The sequence below is a fragment of the Pyricularia oryzae genome, chromosome 4, assembly GCF_000002495.2.
Source record: "Pyricularia oryzae 70-15 chromosome 4, whole genome shotgun sequence".
Classification (NCBI taxonomy): domain Eukaryota; kingdom Fungi; phylum Ascomycota; class Sordariomycetes; order Magnaporthales; family Pyriculariaceae; genus Pyricularia; species Pyricularia oryzae.
This window is the reverse complement of record NC_017851.1, coordinates 2,417,685-2,434,372: the sequence shown is the minus strand read 5'-3', so window position 1 is coordinate 2,434,372 and position 16,688 is coordinate 2,417,685. Positions and strand designations below refer to the sequence as shown.

Below are 16,688 nucleotides of genomic sequence, written 5' to 3'. Positions count from 1 at the left end.
TTTGCACTATAACAGATGGATACCAAGCTCACCAAGGACTAACTTGCGGAGGTCTCGTCCGAGCACTAGAACATAGAAGGACCGCTTCCCCGGGAAGACCCAGCCCTCTGAGGGCGATGAGCCAACCGATCGTGATTAAAGGCCTGCCTGATCCGGAAAACTCAGTGCAATCGGAGCGAGCCATGGCTATCCAAACCACGGTTTGCGAGGGGTCTGTGGCTCACCTGGTCTCACAGGCGGACCAGCCCTGGTCTCTGGGTCGACCAATCTGGAGTGGCTACATATATTGCTGCTGAAATTGAATGGTGTACACAAAATCTCCCCAGCACATTTGGCCAAGCCCCTGTCTTGGTGGAACGGGTGCTGCATCCTCTCAACTCGTGTTGTCGCTGCGACGTGACGCAAACAGCACGCTCCGGCGGCTGACGGGCCGTAATGTAGTTGTCGAATTGGGAAACCAAGGAGGCACTTCTCCCGCTCTCGGCATCCACTCACCGTACAAGGTCTGCTCATAAAAACAACAAAAACATGATGGGAAAAAAGAAATTTCTCTTTCGTAAAAGTCATAAGAAACCATCTATCGTGTTGTTACAAAACGTTTTTATACCCAGTAAAATAGTCAATCGCGTACAGTATTTGCTGCCGAAATTGCCAAACAGACGAGTTTCCTGCCAGCAATCCGGGAACTACTCATTTAAAATAAGGTCTATGAACTAACACAATAGACGAAAAGAAGGTACGAGGTGGGTTATGAGTAGATACTCGCTCGCTCGTAAAAACAAGGGGGTATGTATGTCCAGTTGAAAAAGTCCTAAGGTGGTTTTGTTATGTGATGGAACACAAAGTTGGAGGAGAAAAAACACTAAAATGGTATATGACAAAGATTTCCGTGCAAGAAATAGAACCTTGAAAAGTGCAGAAGGGGGGGGGGGGGGGGGGGGGGGTAAAATACAAAGATTGAACTCGCACGAAGCCAGCACACAAATCTATGGCAGGGAATCAATGGTTACATCCAGGGCTAATGTCTGGGGGAAACCAGCCAGAGCAGACAAAAGGAGACATGATGTATGGCGTACACATCACGCGCAGCAAATGCCGGTATATATATCCCAAAGGGGCAAGGTGCAGAAATAAGTAGAAGGAAATAAGAAAACTGAGAGCAGAATACGAAGAGATCCAGACAGAAGAATTTCAATGCATTGAATGCCGTCATTCCTCATCGACGCTTCCCATGGCCGTACTGCTTTTGCTGCCCTTCCGTCCGAGTTTCAAGATGCTCAATCTTTTGCGTACACTGCCGAGCTTGGCAGCAGGTCCACCCGCAGCTCCTCCCGAGACGAACTTATCTGAGGGGAGCGATTCAGCGGACGGTCTAACGTCAGTGCTCCTGCGCCCACCAGGGGCATCGTTGTTGTATCCGCCCGTCTGGCCGACGCCCGACCCTACCGTTGCCGAATAATCGGTAAACCAGTCTCCGGCGTCTTTAGCGTCGGGTCCATTCTCGTTCGTCGTAACGGTGGCCGTCGATGTCATCAGCGAGAAATCCTGCTTTTCTAGGACCGAAAGCGGCCTGAAAATACTGCGACGTTTGTTGGCAGTGCTCGTATCGCGGCTACTGATACGGCTCAGATCTCCGTTCGCCTCGCGGTCGATCGGTGTCTGAGATTGGGATTGCTGCCGTGGCGTCTTCACTGGCTCTGTACTGGTGTTTAAAGGCGGAAGCTGTGTCTGCCAATTCGCCTGGTGTTGTGACAGAGGCGAAGTAGGCGTGGGCGGAGTCTCCTTCTTGCGGCCACCCAGGAAGCTCAACCGCGCGCCCTTGCCTTGTCGTAGAGATACAGGCCTGACAGTAACTACAGATTCGTCTGGATGCGCCATGATACTGTTGTTCGTCAGGAAGGGCGACATCAAGCCCTGCTGTCGTACAACAGGGGAAGACGCGTGATCTGCGGCAGAAGTCCGTGACCATGTCGGCGACAAGACAGAGCCCGTGGTTTCTTGCTGCGGCTGCGGCGGGGCGAACGTTGCTATCTCGGATGCGAAAGTGCTCTCAAAGTCTATAACGTAACGCCATGTCAGTATGTATATGATAAGGGCACATGAAATCAAAGTGCAGAGCTTACATCGTTGCAGATCCATATGGTGGCGAGAAAGGATCTCATTAGAGCTCTTGGCCATGTTGGCGAGGACACGCTTCAGCATGATGGCGTGATCAATCAGCGCGATCTTGATGGCGTTCTCTTTGGGGTCGAGAACCGCGTCGTCGTCGCTATCGTCATCAGACTCATCGGCATCGGAATCTTCGTCATCTTTGCGCGGTGGCTTTTTCGAAGCTATCAGCTGCCGGTAGCATGCAACACTGTTCTCCGAGTTCGGATTGACTGATATGCTGACTGCATCAACAAGCAGCTGAAGCAACTCCTTGCCGCCCTCCCCTTGAAGCACCCTCTTCTCAACGCCAGACATTTCTTGCGTTTTCCGCACTATGCGTTCGAGGGCAGTCTGTTTGGCATCAAGACTAATGTTGTAGCTGTCAACGATCTCGCTGCGGCGCAAGATTGTCGGGAAGACGTCGGCAGTGACATAAACGGTCTTCTCTGCATAGTGCTCTGAAGGAGGGCCGGTTGTGCTGCGCTTTGACGTGACAGCAAACTTTTGTGGGTGAGGAGTCACAAGATACTCGCGAATCGGCTGTGGTACTCGCGACCTTTGGAACACGAGGTGTGCCAGGTCACGATCGGGGCTTATGACCGATATGACGAGGAATTGGCCTTCAACGTCGTCTACGTTCTCGTTCGTGACGATCTGAGCAGAGGGGTACTGCTCCTGAATGCGGTCCGTGAATGCCGATGCCCTCTCGCTCGGTGAGCCCTCGTAAACGAATTCCTTGTCGCGGACACTAACCGGGAACCCGAGCCCACGAAAGACGACCTTGTAGTACTTCGGCACTAGCTTATCGCTCTTGGCCAAGGTTTCATAGATGGTCGCAATCGCCCGCTCTGTCCTCGCAAGCTTGGAAAAGTCAAATACGTTGGTCTCATACTGCTGCTGCAGCTCCTTGTACGCCTCCAGAGCGCTAGACCAGGCGGCACCGTCTTCAAAGTGTTTGATCATCTCAAAGTATATCCGCTCTTTACGCTCAAAATGCGTCTGCGCCGGGAACGGGGGATCAATCAGGGCGGGCGTCGTCTTGGCCGGATTCCAGTCATATAGGTCTGCATGCAAGCGGAGAGCCAGGCCAGCCTCGCCCTGGTTCCGAGCTTCGGCCTGTAGGTGGGCTAGCTGGTGGACATAGCGGATAAATATCTCTTCCTTCTGCATGTCGCGCAGGAACTCCATAAGACGTAACCTGTGGATAAGATGGGATGCCTCGCCGGATCCGGAGCCATCACCGCTGTGTACTGCCACTAGTAACTCGAGCAACTCGTCAACAGTACCCATCAGCTCGCCAAGTGCTGCGTACAGAGGATCACCGTCTACCAGTGATAGTGGCTCGAAGCGTGCCATCAACTCGCTAACGAACAACTTCTGCAGGATGCTCTCGGTGAGCGGCTTGGACTTGAGATAATCGTCCAAGCAGTCGATAATCTCGGCCTGGATAACCGACAAATCCTCGCTCAGAGTCCACTCGCTCACGATCATAGTCTGCAGCACTTTGACGGCCATGCGGCGTAGACCTTCATGGACACTCAAACAAAGCTCGACGATAGGGCCAACGAGCGTTGGCACGTATTGCACCTGGTAACCGCCCACCTTGGACAACCCATATCTTGTCATCTCCTCTGAGCTCGTCTCCCATCCAATGGCTTCCCAAGTTCGACGCAACAGCTCAGCGCCGTGCTCTCTGACATCACCCGCAATCTTCCACACCGCCCGTCGTTTCTGCTCTGGGAACGTCTCCAACGCTAGTGAAGGACTGCTGACGAGTTGCAGCAAGGTTGTGAAGAACATCTTCCACAGCTCCGTGCTGAAGTTCTCGGCATCATCCGGATCGGGCAGGAAAGACTCGAGAAGAATGCCAGAGACGTACTCGAGAGTTCGCATCGCTGATTTGTGGTGGAAAATGTGCACGCTCAGCCAGTCTGGAGGAAATGCTTCGCCTTTCAAGATGCTCATGTGGACGTTGAGGGTGTTCTCCAGAACAATGTGAAGATCCTCCTCACCCAGTTCGAACTGCATCCCGCTTGGCGAGTTCGACAGTGCCGAGAGAACAGCGGAAAGTTCGATCAGAGCCTCGTCAAACGCCGCCGGCTCTGTCGTGGGCCTGCTCGGGAATGGATACTGTGTAGGAAAGAGTAGCGAGAGGCGAGATTTTGGCTTGCGAGGGACCTCCTGTATGGCGGCGTACGACTGCATGATCTTGGGGATATAGTCCGGTATCTCCGGGCCAAGGTGGTCAATCTGGCTGGCAAGCACGGAGCAGCAAAGCCGAACCTGCTCTTTCCATTGATCTGACACGTTATCCGTATAACCCCAGTGCGGTGAGATCCACCTAACGGTGTTTGCGCTCAGGACTGATCTTTGATCTGGGTGGGCAAATATCTCGAGCTTGGAGTAGTTTATGATGAGAACGAGCTTGTAAAGAACCAGTTTGCCCTTAACCAGTGAGCAAGAATCCATAAAGTCAATAGCGATATGCATAATCTCCTCAGTCGTCAGCAGGCCGGCAAGCTCAGGCAGCCATGTGTGAAAGTATTGCACAGCCAGAGTCTGACTGCCAACAAGAATAGGAATTGTCTGACGCATCATTGCGTCCAGTGATTTGAAAATGCTCTGAAGTTGGCGCGTAAAACCGGGAGTGGAGCCCGTGATTCCGATGCTTGCCTCCTTGACCTTTTGCTGATCGCGAGCAGACGTAACGAACTTGAGGATGTGCCTGACCACTTTGAACGTTGCCCTGAGCATTCTTGCAGTCTCGGGGTCGCTGGGTCTGTCGAGTAATCTTGTGAAAGACTTCACTAGGCAAGTCGTGGCCGAAGGGTAGTTGAATCTGGTCTCCGCATATTGATCAACCAGAGGGCCCAGGTTGAAGCGCCTATCGTGGACAATGTCAAGGACGCGTACGAGCGCGGTGAACACTAGATCCTCATGGTCTTCGTTTCCTGAATACTCGGTGAGAATGGCAAACAACGCATCAAGAACATCGTTGAGAAGCTTGACAATCTCGATCTCGGGCACGAATATCACCTGCTTCAGAAGGACCGGCAAATCCTCTTTGGGCATTTCTTTCCACTTGAGAACCCCCAGCAATGCTCTGTCTTGCGAAAAACGAGTGCTGCACAAGTAGCTATTGACACGCAGCGAAGCCAGCGATCCGCTGAGGTCAGTCTGCCCAGTCCTTGCGTTCCATGGCAAGGACAGGTAACCGCCCCTCGTGCCAGGTGCTTGGCTGGATTTCGGCGTGGCGGTATACTCGTCAACCTCGTAAAGCAGGAGAGAGTGAGCACCGTCGGCGACAAAAGCCTCTTGATCCCAAAGAGGCATGTGTGCAACCGCAAAAGGAGGGTTTGGAATGTCTGCAAGGAACATGGCCACATGAGACGTAAACACGTCTTCCGGGGCCAGGAGCAATCTGATTGTCTGATCCCAGCTACCATCGCGCTCGACGGCAACCGTCTTCCACGAGCTCACGCCTTCGCTATTTGACGACGAATATATGCTGTTTTCGATTCGTTCGCCCGAGGCACGGCGGACCTCGATTGTGAGCTGGAGGTTGGTCAAATGCGCGGAGCTAGGGAGCGATGTGGATCCACCACCGAATTTTGACAGCCCGTACTGTTTCGCAAGGCTCGCTGTGTTGACCGTAAGGTATATGTCGGATCTTGGTTTGGTGGGTGCACCAGAAAATCCGAGCTTGTTGGTCTTGCAGACGCTGGAGAGCAACGTCGGCGTAGACTTGATGAGATTATCAGCATCTGAGTGGTTGAAGGCTCTCAGGACGAGCTGCAGCCGCTCGGCACCCCTCGACTTTTCCACCTGAGCCGTCTTGTTCTCGATCAGATTATTAATAAGGGAGCCTGGGTCACCGATGGCTCCACCCTTCTCGGCTCCCGGCTTCTCTGTTGTAGATGTAAATATGTTGATGACATGTTCGACTTCCTCCTCTTGTTTCATTATAGCGTTCAGTTTCATAATGCCGACGCCGATCGTCCGGTCTGCACTCAGCTCCGAATGACCACCATCGAGAGACCACCTGGTCCCTTTAGAAGTTGCAGTGCCTGGCGGGCCGGGGCCATCTCGGCTTTCGGCGCCTCCCACGATTGACACTTGACTCTGCACATCCGGTCGCTGTTCTGTCAGAGGATCTAGCCTGGAACCGCCTCCGCCTCTAGAGAAAGCAGACCTAGTGCTCTTCCCTGCCCACATAAGGCTTCTGCGCATCGACTTGTTCCCACTTGACAGGGGCGGCTTCGAATGCTCCTTGCCAAAAGTGGGCATTGCGTGGTTCACAGGTCCAGTCCGCGAAGTGGGCTTGCCCATAGGAATTTCCTGCGGTGCGTGTACCTTGACCACCAAGAACAGTTCCGACTCGGCTGAAGGGGCCTCGCCAATGTCCGTTGCTGACAGATCTGTGAACAGCGCCTTGAGTTGACTAGACATGGTGAGGGCGCCAATGGCACCGCCTGCGGGCACTTCTACCGAATAGTTTTCGGAGAGACGTACTAGATCGCCAGTGCTCGCGTCCTTTCGGGCGAGGTAAAACAGCAGCTTGGAGGCGTCGAACGATGTGCCAGCAAAGCCCTTGATATCGATGAGCAGGTGGTGCAGTGCAGTTGTTTCGACAGGTGGTTGTGGGCTTTCATCTAACAAGCTCATGATAGACTGCAGCTTGGTGATCTCCACGACTGAATCGTCGCCTGTGAGAACTCGTCCACGCTCCCGAGGGTCTCGCACTATAACCTCGCCGCCGCATAACTTGTTTACACGTACGAGATCCCAGACCGTCTTCTCCCGCAAGTTGTCGTACTCCCACGAGGTGAGAACGTTGTGTAAAAACTGCTGTCTTGAGAAATTGAGTGTCGAAATTAGCTGGGACAACCGATCGAGCTTTTGATACTGCCGCGCTAGCAGCAGCCCGTGCAAATTTGTTGAGTGCCATTCCCGAAGGCAAGACGCTATCTCATCAATGAGTGGTTCTGAGGTCGATGTCGGCGTCTCGTCGCCAATCTTGAGCATTGGCACGGGAGCCTGTGGTCGGGGTTGACCCGGCTCATGCTTCAGAGCAATGGACAGACGCTTGGGTGTTACATCGGCGGACTTCCTGGCCTTGGAGACATCACCGCCAATTTTATCAAAGGCGGCTATTGGCACCTGGAGGATCCTGGACTTTTCCCTCTTTTTCTTGGTCTCCACAGGGGTCAAGCCGCCCTTCCCGGAGTCGCTGCCAATATGTACGGGCTCGCCGGAAGAATCGACCGCGCCATCATCGCTCTCGTTTTCGTCGGTTTCGTCTGATTCGCCGAGCAATTCACGCACCTCAACGCAACTTCGGGGGAAGATTCCGCTGAACACGCGCGCCTCTAGAGTCTGGCCCTTTACTGATGTGAGGCCTGCGAGCAGACTCGGAGGCGCAACGAGGTATCCCCTAAGCCAGTCGCCATCGGGAGTCTCTTCTATTATGTAAAGGTCATCGCCGATTTCGAGTGGCAAGTCGGCCGGGCTTTGAGCAGCAAAAGGGTAGGTCGCGACGGCGAAGGCGATTCGGGGCAAAGGGTGCCAGGGCATCGTGATCGCACGTCGCGCATAAGTGAGCGTCGTGTACGCCGAATCAGTCTCGATAATCGGTGACTGGGAACACAAGAAAGAAAGATCGGCGGGTCGTGTCGGGCAAGTGCTGGCGCAATCTTTTTGTCTTTTCCCGGCTACACAGCAGCAGCGCGTACAGGTGGCGCTCGGAGTGTGAAGTTTTTGTGCGGCTCCGCCGCCGTTTGTTTGCAAATACGTGTGACGCGAGACTATGAGGGAGCAATCGGGACTGTAGGCATGTTCGAGAGGTCTGTGTGAGTGGTATGTGCGGGATGGATGGATGCCTGAGAGGGTCAGAGAGACAGATGGGTGGGCTTGCCCTTGTTCCGAATGTACACACAACGAACGACCCGTACGCAAATTAATTTTCCCAAGTCGAGTTGAGATGCCTCTTGATTCAGCAGGCACAAGGTTTTGCAAATGGATTCAAAGTCCCAAAGAAGAACAGAAGAAAAAATTCGGGATCCAGACAAGAAGCGTTGGCCAGATCTGATACTCCTGGGGAAACAAATGTGATTCCCTCCGCTGTAGCACACCCCTGAGCTGATAAACGGGATCAAACGGCAAAAAATCCAATTGCTTCGGTGGTTGGCCGGTGCTGGTGTGGGGTGTGCAGTAGACCAGGTCAGATAGAATAAAGTGGGTCCTATATTTGGTCTAAAGTCGTACCTAGTGTCCATGTCCCTGGCAGATGGCCCAGTCTAGAGAGGATCATCGCCCCCAGCGAAAAGTTCCATCCATCCCATCACATATTCTTTTTTTTTTGTGACCTGGGCATGCGTCGTGCAGCATGGAATGAGATTGCGTTTACCGACGTATTGTTTTGCGTTTTCACACTAGAGTATTGAGTTTTCATCGGAGCTCTAATTCTAGCCACGAACGAACAACCATCACCTCATCATCCGTTGTTAAGTGAGTTGACCTCAATAGAGATATGATCTACCTTGGGTACCTGCCCGTGCCCATACGGAGGTAAAATTATAAAGGGTCCAGGAGTATCACGCCTGGTGGATAGCAGGGAGAAAAAAAAAAAAAAAAAAAAAAGTCTTCCGCCCACGCTGCTGGTGTCTGATACATTAACAATGTACAGTACATCTTTGAGGAATTGATGCAAAGCCGCCTAATCACCCCAGGTGATCATTCATGGAATTATGGCGGCCCGCGGTCCGGCTCGAAATCGGATGGGATTCAGTACATAGTACAGCAGACCATATGCGACGACATGCACCCTGCACCATCATGGATCGTCCCGTCCCAAGCAATAGGGTCCAGGACGTCAGAGTCTGAACATGCAAACCATGTGCAAAACCGTCATCAAGACCACTGTATCATTAGGCTTAGAGACCATATGGTAATAGAACATGAGAAAAATTCAAAGAGAGAAGAAGAAAAAAGTTCTACCGCATGGATGTGCTCGGACTAAACCCTTAATTCAGCCTCCAGACAAGTAACAGGACAAAAAATACCAGATTCTGGTATGCACGGTTTATTTTAATACATTGACTTTTGGCGAACACTGGAAGCGAGTTGAAGCGACTCTGCTTACAGGTAAGCATGTGCTGACAGCCAGTGGCGGCCCGACCCCAGGCAGGGTCACGTCCCTCCCCGCCAGCCAAAAGGTGGGTTCAATTAATGTGTTGAAATCGGAGTGGACCTGACTTTAGATTTGCGACCGGATGTTACCGACATTTCCAGGATTCACTAGAGGGCGACAGGAGGGGTTGGTTTTATAAGAGAAGCTGTGTAGTATAATACCTAACTACCTAGGTATGGACCGGCATCGCATGATTCCTTTCCAAGTTACACCATGGATATACTGTATAAAAGAAAGATAGCGAATAACAAAAAAGAATAAGGCGGAAAACGACCCGGAAAAGAAACTGTACAGCGAGAAAAAAAAGTTGGAGTAAAAAGAAATGTCTGTTACATTTTGGTGCGGCGGATCACTCCGCATCCATTCCATTCCCAGTCGTCTGTTAACAATCAAAGGGCTCAACGGACGACCGGCAACACCTTATCCCATGGACCGAGCAGTTGTGCACACGCACGTCAATGTTATTCCGTCTCTTTGCTTTTCTTGTAACGTGTTCGTGACTCCCAAAGAGAGAAGGGGGAAAAAAAGGAAGGAAAAAAAACCGTGCCTCACTTGTCCCCTTTTTGTTTCTGCGTGGCGGCGCCCCCTTTACCATGCTGCACGCTACTGCTTGGTTTATTAGAGCAGCAGCCTGCAGAATCTGGTCTGACCAATGTCAATGAGCGGCGGCTTCTCTCTCTCTCTCTCTCTCTCTCTCTCTCTTTTTTTTTTTCTTTTTTTTCTTTTTGTCTGTCCTGATTAATTATGCACCACTCCCATTATTTGATCCCGCTGCCCGTTCCGTCGGAGAATTCATGCATGTCCGTGTTCCTGCATCCGCGGGGAATGTACTGTAGAATGATAGCATCGTTGAAGTGGTGTTGACCATTCATCAATATTAGGTTATAGAAAGTGTTCTGCATAATAAACCAACTCCAAACACTTTAAAACTATTATATCCAGTATTAATTGTTTCCTGTTTTTTTCTTGTTTTCCCCCTCTTTTGTCTGTTAAGACTACCTTTTTTTTCTGTACGGGCTAAATGCACCTAAGCACCAAAATCTCGTCCAGAGTTTCAAGAACTGTTTCTTAGTCGGCCTTGTATAGCAAGACAAATCCGGGAGGCCCCTGAAATTTTGTTGCGCCACTACTCTAGCTCGATGTCCGTTCTGTCTCATTGTGGCCGTATTTTGCCAAGCTCTCATCAGATACAGCACCTTGTGGACTAGGCCCCCGTCATCGATGTAAACTTGCTGAAATTTACATGACGTTTCGTTTTCGGATTTGCGCCCAAAGTCATCGGCTTGAGCGTAGAATCATTCTAGGTCTAGTCCTAGCCTAGGTCACATTATATCATCATCAGCGGCAGTTGATTTTCAAACTGTGTCGCTACTCAGCTTACATTTTGGTTTCACATTCAAAGGCTTCGTATCGAGTGGTAATGACGGTGTTCATTACATTCGGATCAAAAGGTATCGAAACGTGTCTATATCAAAACTGATGTTCTCATGAATCATATCATACCCAGCATCAACCGAGCTTTTGTCCTCCCATTCCCGACATGCCCAATAATCCATGCTCGAAGCAGCTGATTATCTTCTAACAGAATTACGTATTAAATTTTAAAAAGCAAGCCGCGGAAGCGCGAAAATTAGGAACAATGGACGACGCCATCGGCGTGTGTGTGGCATTCCTGTATGAAAGACGCTGAATTAGTCATGGGCCCTTTGATGTTGAGGAAAACATAGTATTTCCGCCGAATAGCTGAAATAAGTGAAGGCCTTCAAAACTTACAGTCGGGGCAGCACTAGTCTGGGTGGGCGGGGAAGCAGGAATCGGCGACGGGGTCGAGTGCCCGCCATCGCTGCTCGCCGACGGAGACTTGCCGGCACAGCCCTCTCCGGGCAGGGCAATGTCGTAAGCGTAGACGTCGAGCGCAAAGTACTGAAGCGTGTGCGAGTTTCGGGCGGCCTTGGCCGGGTCCGACTTGGCGAGCTCCAGGCACTCCGCGTGCGAGTCGGCGTAGTGCTCGAGGACGCCCTCGCCGACGGGCTCGAGGTGGAAGATGCGGTGCATCAGGTCACCGGCCCAGAAGGTGTTGAGCTTGCCCGCAGCCACGGTGTAGCCGAAGCCGCAGAGGCCCTCGAGGGACTTGCGGGTCGTGTAAGAGAGGGGGCAGATGACGGTCTCGGAGGTTGCGTTCTCGCCTCGCCAGTGGCCACCCCAACCTGGTTCATCTTCGAGTCAGTCCCGAGCTAAGGGAGGAAGATGTGCAGGTAGTAAAAATGCCTTACCTTCTTGGTGACAGTTGCCATCAATGTCGTCGCAGCGGAACAACAGTCCCGCCTTGTCTCCGCCTACGAGCTTGTGGTACCAACCAACTGGCTCGGCGGTGGATGCGTTACCAAAGTACTTGGAGTAAAGGCTGGAGGTCTTGCCGAAACGGAGAATGTGGTCGCGGGCCTGGCGGGCCAGGCTGACCGTCTCGTCCAGTGCGCGGGCCAGTTGCAGACGCTCAGTGCCGTTGCAAGACGAGTGGATCGGGTACGAATCTACGGCACCCTCACGCCAGTTCCAGGTCGGTGCTGCAGTTGCCGCGGTAGGCGGGGCCGGAACGGTAATCGTGACAACCCGGTCCGGTTCACCACCTCCAGCTGGGAGAGCTACGGCTGTGGCTGCTAGGGATGCAGCGAGTATGATGCTGGACGTTTTCATCTTGTCGGAAAGTTGCTGCCGCTGTAGGATACTGGTTGCTATGGTCTCAAGAGTTGAGTTTGGAAAGACCGGGCGAGAAGCGACGCGACGTGATGGTTTCAACGTTCACTGGACTGATCTGAAGCTCGAGATGGGTGCGTATACAATCTAACACCTACTCAACAATCGCCATGAACATCGACATTTATATATTCTGTTTCCTTCCAAGCCACCGAAAAACTGTTCAGCGATCTCAAGGTTTGTTAATCCCTCACCTTCCATTCCGGGCACAGCATCATAGCAACCGACTTGGACGTTGCCCGGTAGTAGGGCCATCAAGGTGTCTTGCCAAGGTATCTACAACGGTGAACTGGAGAAACTGACAAAAGTACCAGGGATCTGGACTTGGAAAGTTTTTCGTCTTTCTTTTCAATTTTCAAAGAGCCAACGGCGCATCCCAGTGAAAACTTGCAGGCTTTAGCACCTTTGAAAGTGGTCACTCCCCGCTTCGCGGTGCAAACAATTTCTTGGCGCCAGCCATCAAGGTGCGCATTTCATGTCTTGGCATTCCGCCTCGTGGGCTCGTGGCTGCCAAAACGGCCCACGATGACGGGAAATGAGGGGAGGAAACAATTTGAAAAGAAAAAAGTCCAGGGTTACCATTTAATAACGTAGGTGATCTTTTCTTTCTCCGTTGGTCGGTGTGGACCAGGGTGACGATCGCGTGCTGATGTCCGAACTGCAGACGGGTAGGCAGACACACGGCTTTGCCCTTGATCGCGTAAATGACAGAGCCACCTAAAGGTAGGTAGGTAGGTAGGTAGGTAGGTAGTAAGCAATCGATTGCAACCCATCACTTCCCCTGCTCGCTTAGAAAATGACGAGGCATTTGCTGTAGTACCATGGAAATGGCCGGCTGCCTACTGCCCGGGTGAAAGAGCCGATGCTAGATGATCGCCACAAATGTCCGAATATGGAATGAATCCCCCCATCCATTCCAATATTTCTCAGCTTCTTTCACCGCAAAGCAATCTTATTCCAGCGGAGGCAAAGTCCCCACGGGCAACGCCGTGATATGCAGACGCACCCCGCCTCCTCGGATACATGGCCGCCAGTGTGCGGGGGCTCGACTGCACTCGGCCTCTTTTGTTCCGATGCCATGTTTCTCAACTTGACAGGCCATAATGTGGCGAACCTGCATGACGGGCAGTTAATCAATACCGTTGCTGCTCAGGTTGCCTCTCACAACACTGGTTTGACCCCAACAGGCTCAGCCGACCATTTAACCGTTGGGCGACGTGGGATACCAACCATCTCAGTACCTACTCACGCTGATAACGAGTGAACTGACTTGACAAGGACTTGACAGTTTGGGCATGTTACCCCAAACAAGTACATTGGACTTTTCAAGGATATTAAAGCCGAAAATAAGGCAAATGACTGTTTTATGCACGTCCCTGTGCGTGCAGATCCATCTTTACGCTCATTAAATTGTGCTTGATGGCATTTAACGACGCAACTGAGTCAGCCGCACAATCCGATTGAGTCTTTTCTCATGTGCCTTGCAGTTCAGATGGAACGTTGCGTTCGCTCTCCCATAAGAATGGATCGATACCTGTTGCAGCCGTATTCGCAGCAACGTCTATCATAGGGGTAGATGCCGCCAGGCTCGATCCTGGGAATAAAATGTCGTAAATTTTGAGCCATGCGTGAGTCTGGCCTTGTCGGGGTATCGCCTGCTGCTTGCGGACTTTGTCTTCCTGTTCCCAGCTCATGCCAACACGGTACTCTCTTTCCCGTAGCGGGCAGGCAGTTTCCTGTCTTTGGTGCTGCTCGAGGCTTGGGCTGTCTATGAAGATTTCATCACAGCGAAAACAGATATACCTTGGGTTGGTATGATACTGGCTTAGATGTGACCTGGAGGGACTCGTTAGTTTCCACACATGTCGAATGCAGTCTTCGCGGCTTACTTCAAATCCGGGATGCTTGGGAAACCCGATCGACATGTGGTGCTGTTGATGAACCTCCACTGATCATTTCTGTAATATGGACATGAGAACAACGGTTGACCGTCCCTCTCGGCATGTCGATCTATATCCATTGGCAGCAGCCTAGACTCAAGCTCTCCGCTTGCATCTTCCTGCCTCTCTTCGGCCGCGGGCTCAAGCATCGGTTCAAGCTGCATTTCTGCTCCAACCTCCTCCTGCTCAGGTAGGGGATCTGCACTAGCGTCAACTTCGATTGGGACCTCTTCGAATTCAGCAGCTTCTTCGATCGGCTGCTGGGTTTGTTTGAACTTCCGCGCTCGGTTTGCGCGCGTGAGCTTTGTACTGATCCAGGCCCTGCTGACTTTGACATTATAGTTGTCGGCCAGGAACCTTTGGAGATCGCTTAGCGCAAGGCTGTCGTCCTTGTCGAGCAGCTCAAGAAGTTTCTAAGGATCAATCAGTATTTAAGTGCGCTACTGAGCCTCGAAAGGCCCCCCCCCCTTGTAATCAAGGCAAGAGTGACAGTCGACGTTGAATAATACGTACTTCCAGGTGGAACTGCTTGAATTTGGGTTCTGGTGTTTTCCGCGTAACCTTCCCAGCACTCTCGAACCGTTTTTTGTGTTTCATCACCGTCTTGGAGCCTATCTTGAAAGCCTTGGCGATATCGACAACACTGATATGTGGTGACAAAAACATCCGTTCCATGGCTTGGAGCTCGGGAGTTGTGAGCTTGCGCTCTGCCGGAGACTTCCGCTTGGGCTTTGTGACAGAGCCGAAACTGGTCGCCGTGGTATTGACAGCAGCAGCTGGCACTGGGTCCGGTTCAGGAAGTGAGCCCGACTCTGCGGTGCGGAAGGTGGCCTCGGCTGCGGGGTCACCATGGCGGCGGGCCCGGCGAAGGTCGGCCCTGTATCTGTATATATCGGCGATCTCGAAGCCAGCGTCTGGGAACTTGTTGGTCATGTGGTCGAAAATGGTTTTGGATGGCACGGTGGGATCGACAGCAAGGCGGGTGAACTCAGCGGCGTGCTCTTTGGTTGTGAACAGATCCCTAGACCGGGTGGCTCGCCTCCGGACTTTGAACTGTTGGTACGGGGCATGTCCCGTGTGTAGATTCTTGTACATGCGGATGCTCCAGAGCCCATTGTTGGACTTTTTGGTCTGTACCACAACCTGCCAGGTGCAAAGCGCCGTCCTGGCGGTGGTGGTATGACGATGACCTGTCTCTGGGACATCGCGGCGCTGCAGACGGTGGCGACACCCTAGGACCTCCTTGAAAAGCTCTCCCTTTTCGCGACAGGTCCTAACCGAGGTGAGATCGATATTTCGTTCAGCTGCCCAGGCGTCAATGACCTCGCGCACGGCCTGATGGGACGGGTAGAAGGTGGCTGTGAACTCGGGCGGCAGATCGCATTGCCAGGGCTGGCCGTTCCATTCATCGTCGGATGGGGACTGGTCTTCTTCCTCAGGTTCGGCGTGGGTGGGGGCTGCTACTTCAATAGGTTGTCCGTTGACAGCTGCGAGAGCTTCTTTCGCCCACGCGGAGACTGGCGCCATGATGCATGAGACCGAGTATGAGTCGCCCCCGGAGACGTCATTCGAGCTCTTAAGCCTCTACAAGGTATGTTGTTTTGGAGCGGGGGATAATTACCTAGGTATTAAAGATGGTAGCCCGTACCTTGTCTCTGGAGACGCGTCAAGTGGAGAAGCGCAGGAATGCCAAGGACGAAGAAGGTCGGAGATTTATTAGTCAGCATCCACCACATGGTTGCCAGTCCTTTGGTTCCACTCATCCATTCCATTCCCACTAGGGTCATCCGCTAATTAGATAGTACACCTGCTGATTGGTCGTAAGATGTTTCAATATCGCTCTTCGTAAATATGTTTACCCAAAAAGGAGAGCTGCTGGGAGAGTTCGGTACCCATGAGCCCTCAGAGGTGACATGATTATCTCCTCATTTTGGCTCCATGCTCGGCGGACACTTCTTACAACATACCTCACGATGTCATATTTCCCAAGGCATTCGGTCAACTCGCCTTCCTCTTTGACCACAAAGGACCAAACCTCAATGTCCGCCAAGCGGGGCAATCAGTGCATCTAGATAGAACATGTCTCTTTGGTGTTATATTCTCTGTGTTTCTCCTTCCGTCACTCCGGAGGTAATAGTCCGAACAAGGGACGAAACAAAAGACGAAATCCCGGGGTCAACGGCAGTACGGATCCTGTACCGGCTTTCTTTGTTACGAAAGTAGTTTAATTTGACGACCAGTATTTTTCATATCGTCTCGGCGTTTTCCCTTTTTCTTTTTTTTCTTCTTTTTTTTGTTCCTGGGGACAAAACAAAATCGTCATACTCGGTTTGGGCTTTGCGATCAAACACGATCCAAAGGCCGGACATGGGCATGCTGTTAACAACAAATGGTAATTCTATACATCTTATATATGATATCGCCATCTGTACTGACATTGAAATGACATTGATGAAAGATATACCAAGAGAGAACAGAAAGAACAAACCATGTGCGACTACAAAGCAGCCTAGTTCCTCTCTCATTCTGGGGGGAATGGCGCAGTGGTTAAGCGCCATGGCTGTTACTTGAGTAACGTAGGTTCGAATCCTGCTCCCTCCACCTCCTCCCCGCGTACCGTGGCAAGGATAACCCGGCTGGCTATCGACAACAAC

General features: G+C 51.9%; 3 protein-coding genes and 1 pseudogene across 4 annotated transcripts; 1 reads left to right on the top strand and 3 right to left on the bottom strand.

Moving 5' to 3' along the window:
- Positions 1-534: 534 nt before the first annotated feature.
- On the bottom strand, positions 535-8,301 carry MGG_03275 (uncharacterized protein). The gene is made up of 2 exons (XM_003716640.1): positions 2,124-8,301; positions 535-2,057 (listed from the first exon to the last, which is right to left on the bottom strand). The coding sequence occupies exons 1-2, from the start codon at positions 7,723-7,725 to the stop codon at positions 1,210-1,212; spliced, it is 6,450 nt and encodes a 2,149-aa protein (XP_003716688.1). The 5' UTR covers positions 7,726-8,301; the 3' UTR covers positions 535-1,209.
- A 2,449-nt stretch (positions 8,302-10,750) lies between these two features.
- On the bottom strand, positions 10,751-12,839 carry MGG_17123 (uncharacterized protein). The gene is made up of 3 exons (XM_003716639.1): positions 11,614-12,839; positions 11,114-11,547; positions 10,751-11,012 (listed from the first exon to the last, which is right to left on the bottom strand). The coding sequence occupies exons 1-3, from the start codon at positions 12,032-12,034 to the stop codon at positions 10,971-10,973; spliced, it is 897 nt and encodes a 298-aa protein (XP_003716687.1). The 5' UTR covers positions 12,035-12,839; the 3' UTR covers positions 10,751-10,970.
- MGG_17122 (uncharacterized protein) lies at positions 12,818-15,679 on the bottom strand. The gene is made up of 3 exons (XM_003716638.1): positions 14,548-15,679; positions 13,984-14,447; positions 12,818-13,930 (listed from the first exon to the last, which is right to left on the bottom strand). The coding sequence occupies exons 1-3, from the start codon at positions 15,559-15,561 to the stop codon at positions 13,567-13,569; spliced, it is 1,842 nt and encodes a 613-aa protein (XP_003716686.1). The 5' UTR covers positions 15,562-15,679; the 3' UTR covers positions 12,818-13,566.
- An 884-nt stretch (positions 15,680-16,563) lies between these two features.
- On the top strand, positions 16,564-16,635 carry MGG_20196 (annotated as a pseudogene). The gene has a single exon. The product of its transcript is annotated as a tRNA-OTHER (tRNA).
- Positions 16,636-16,688: the final 53 nt, after the last annotated feature.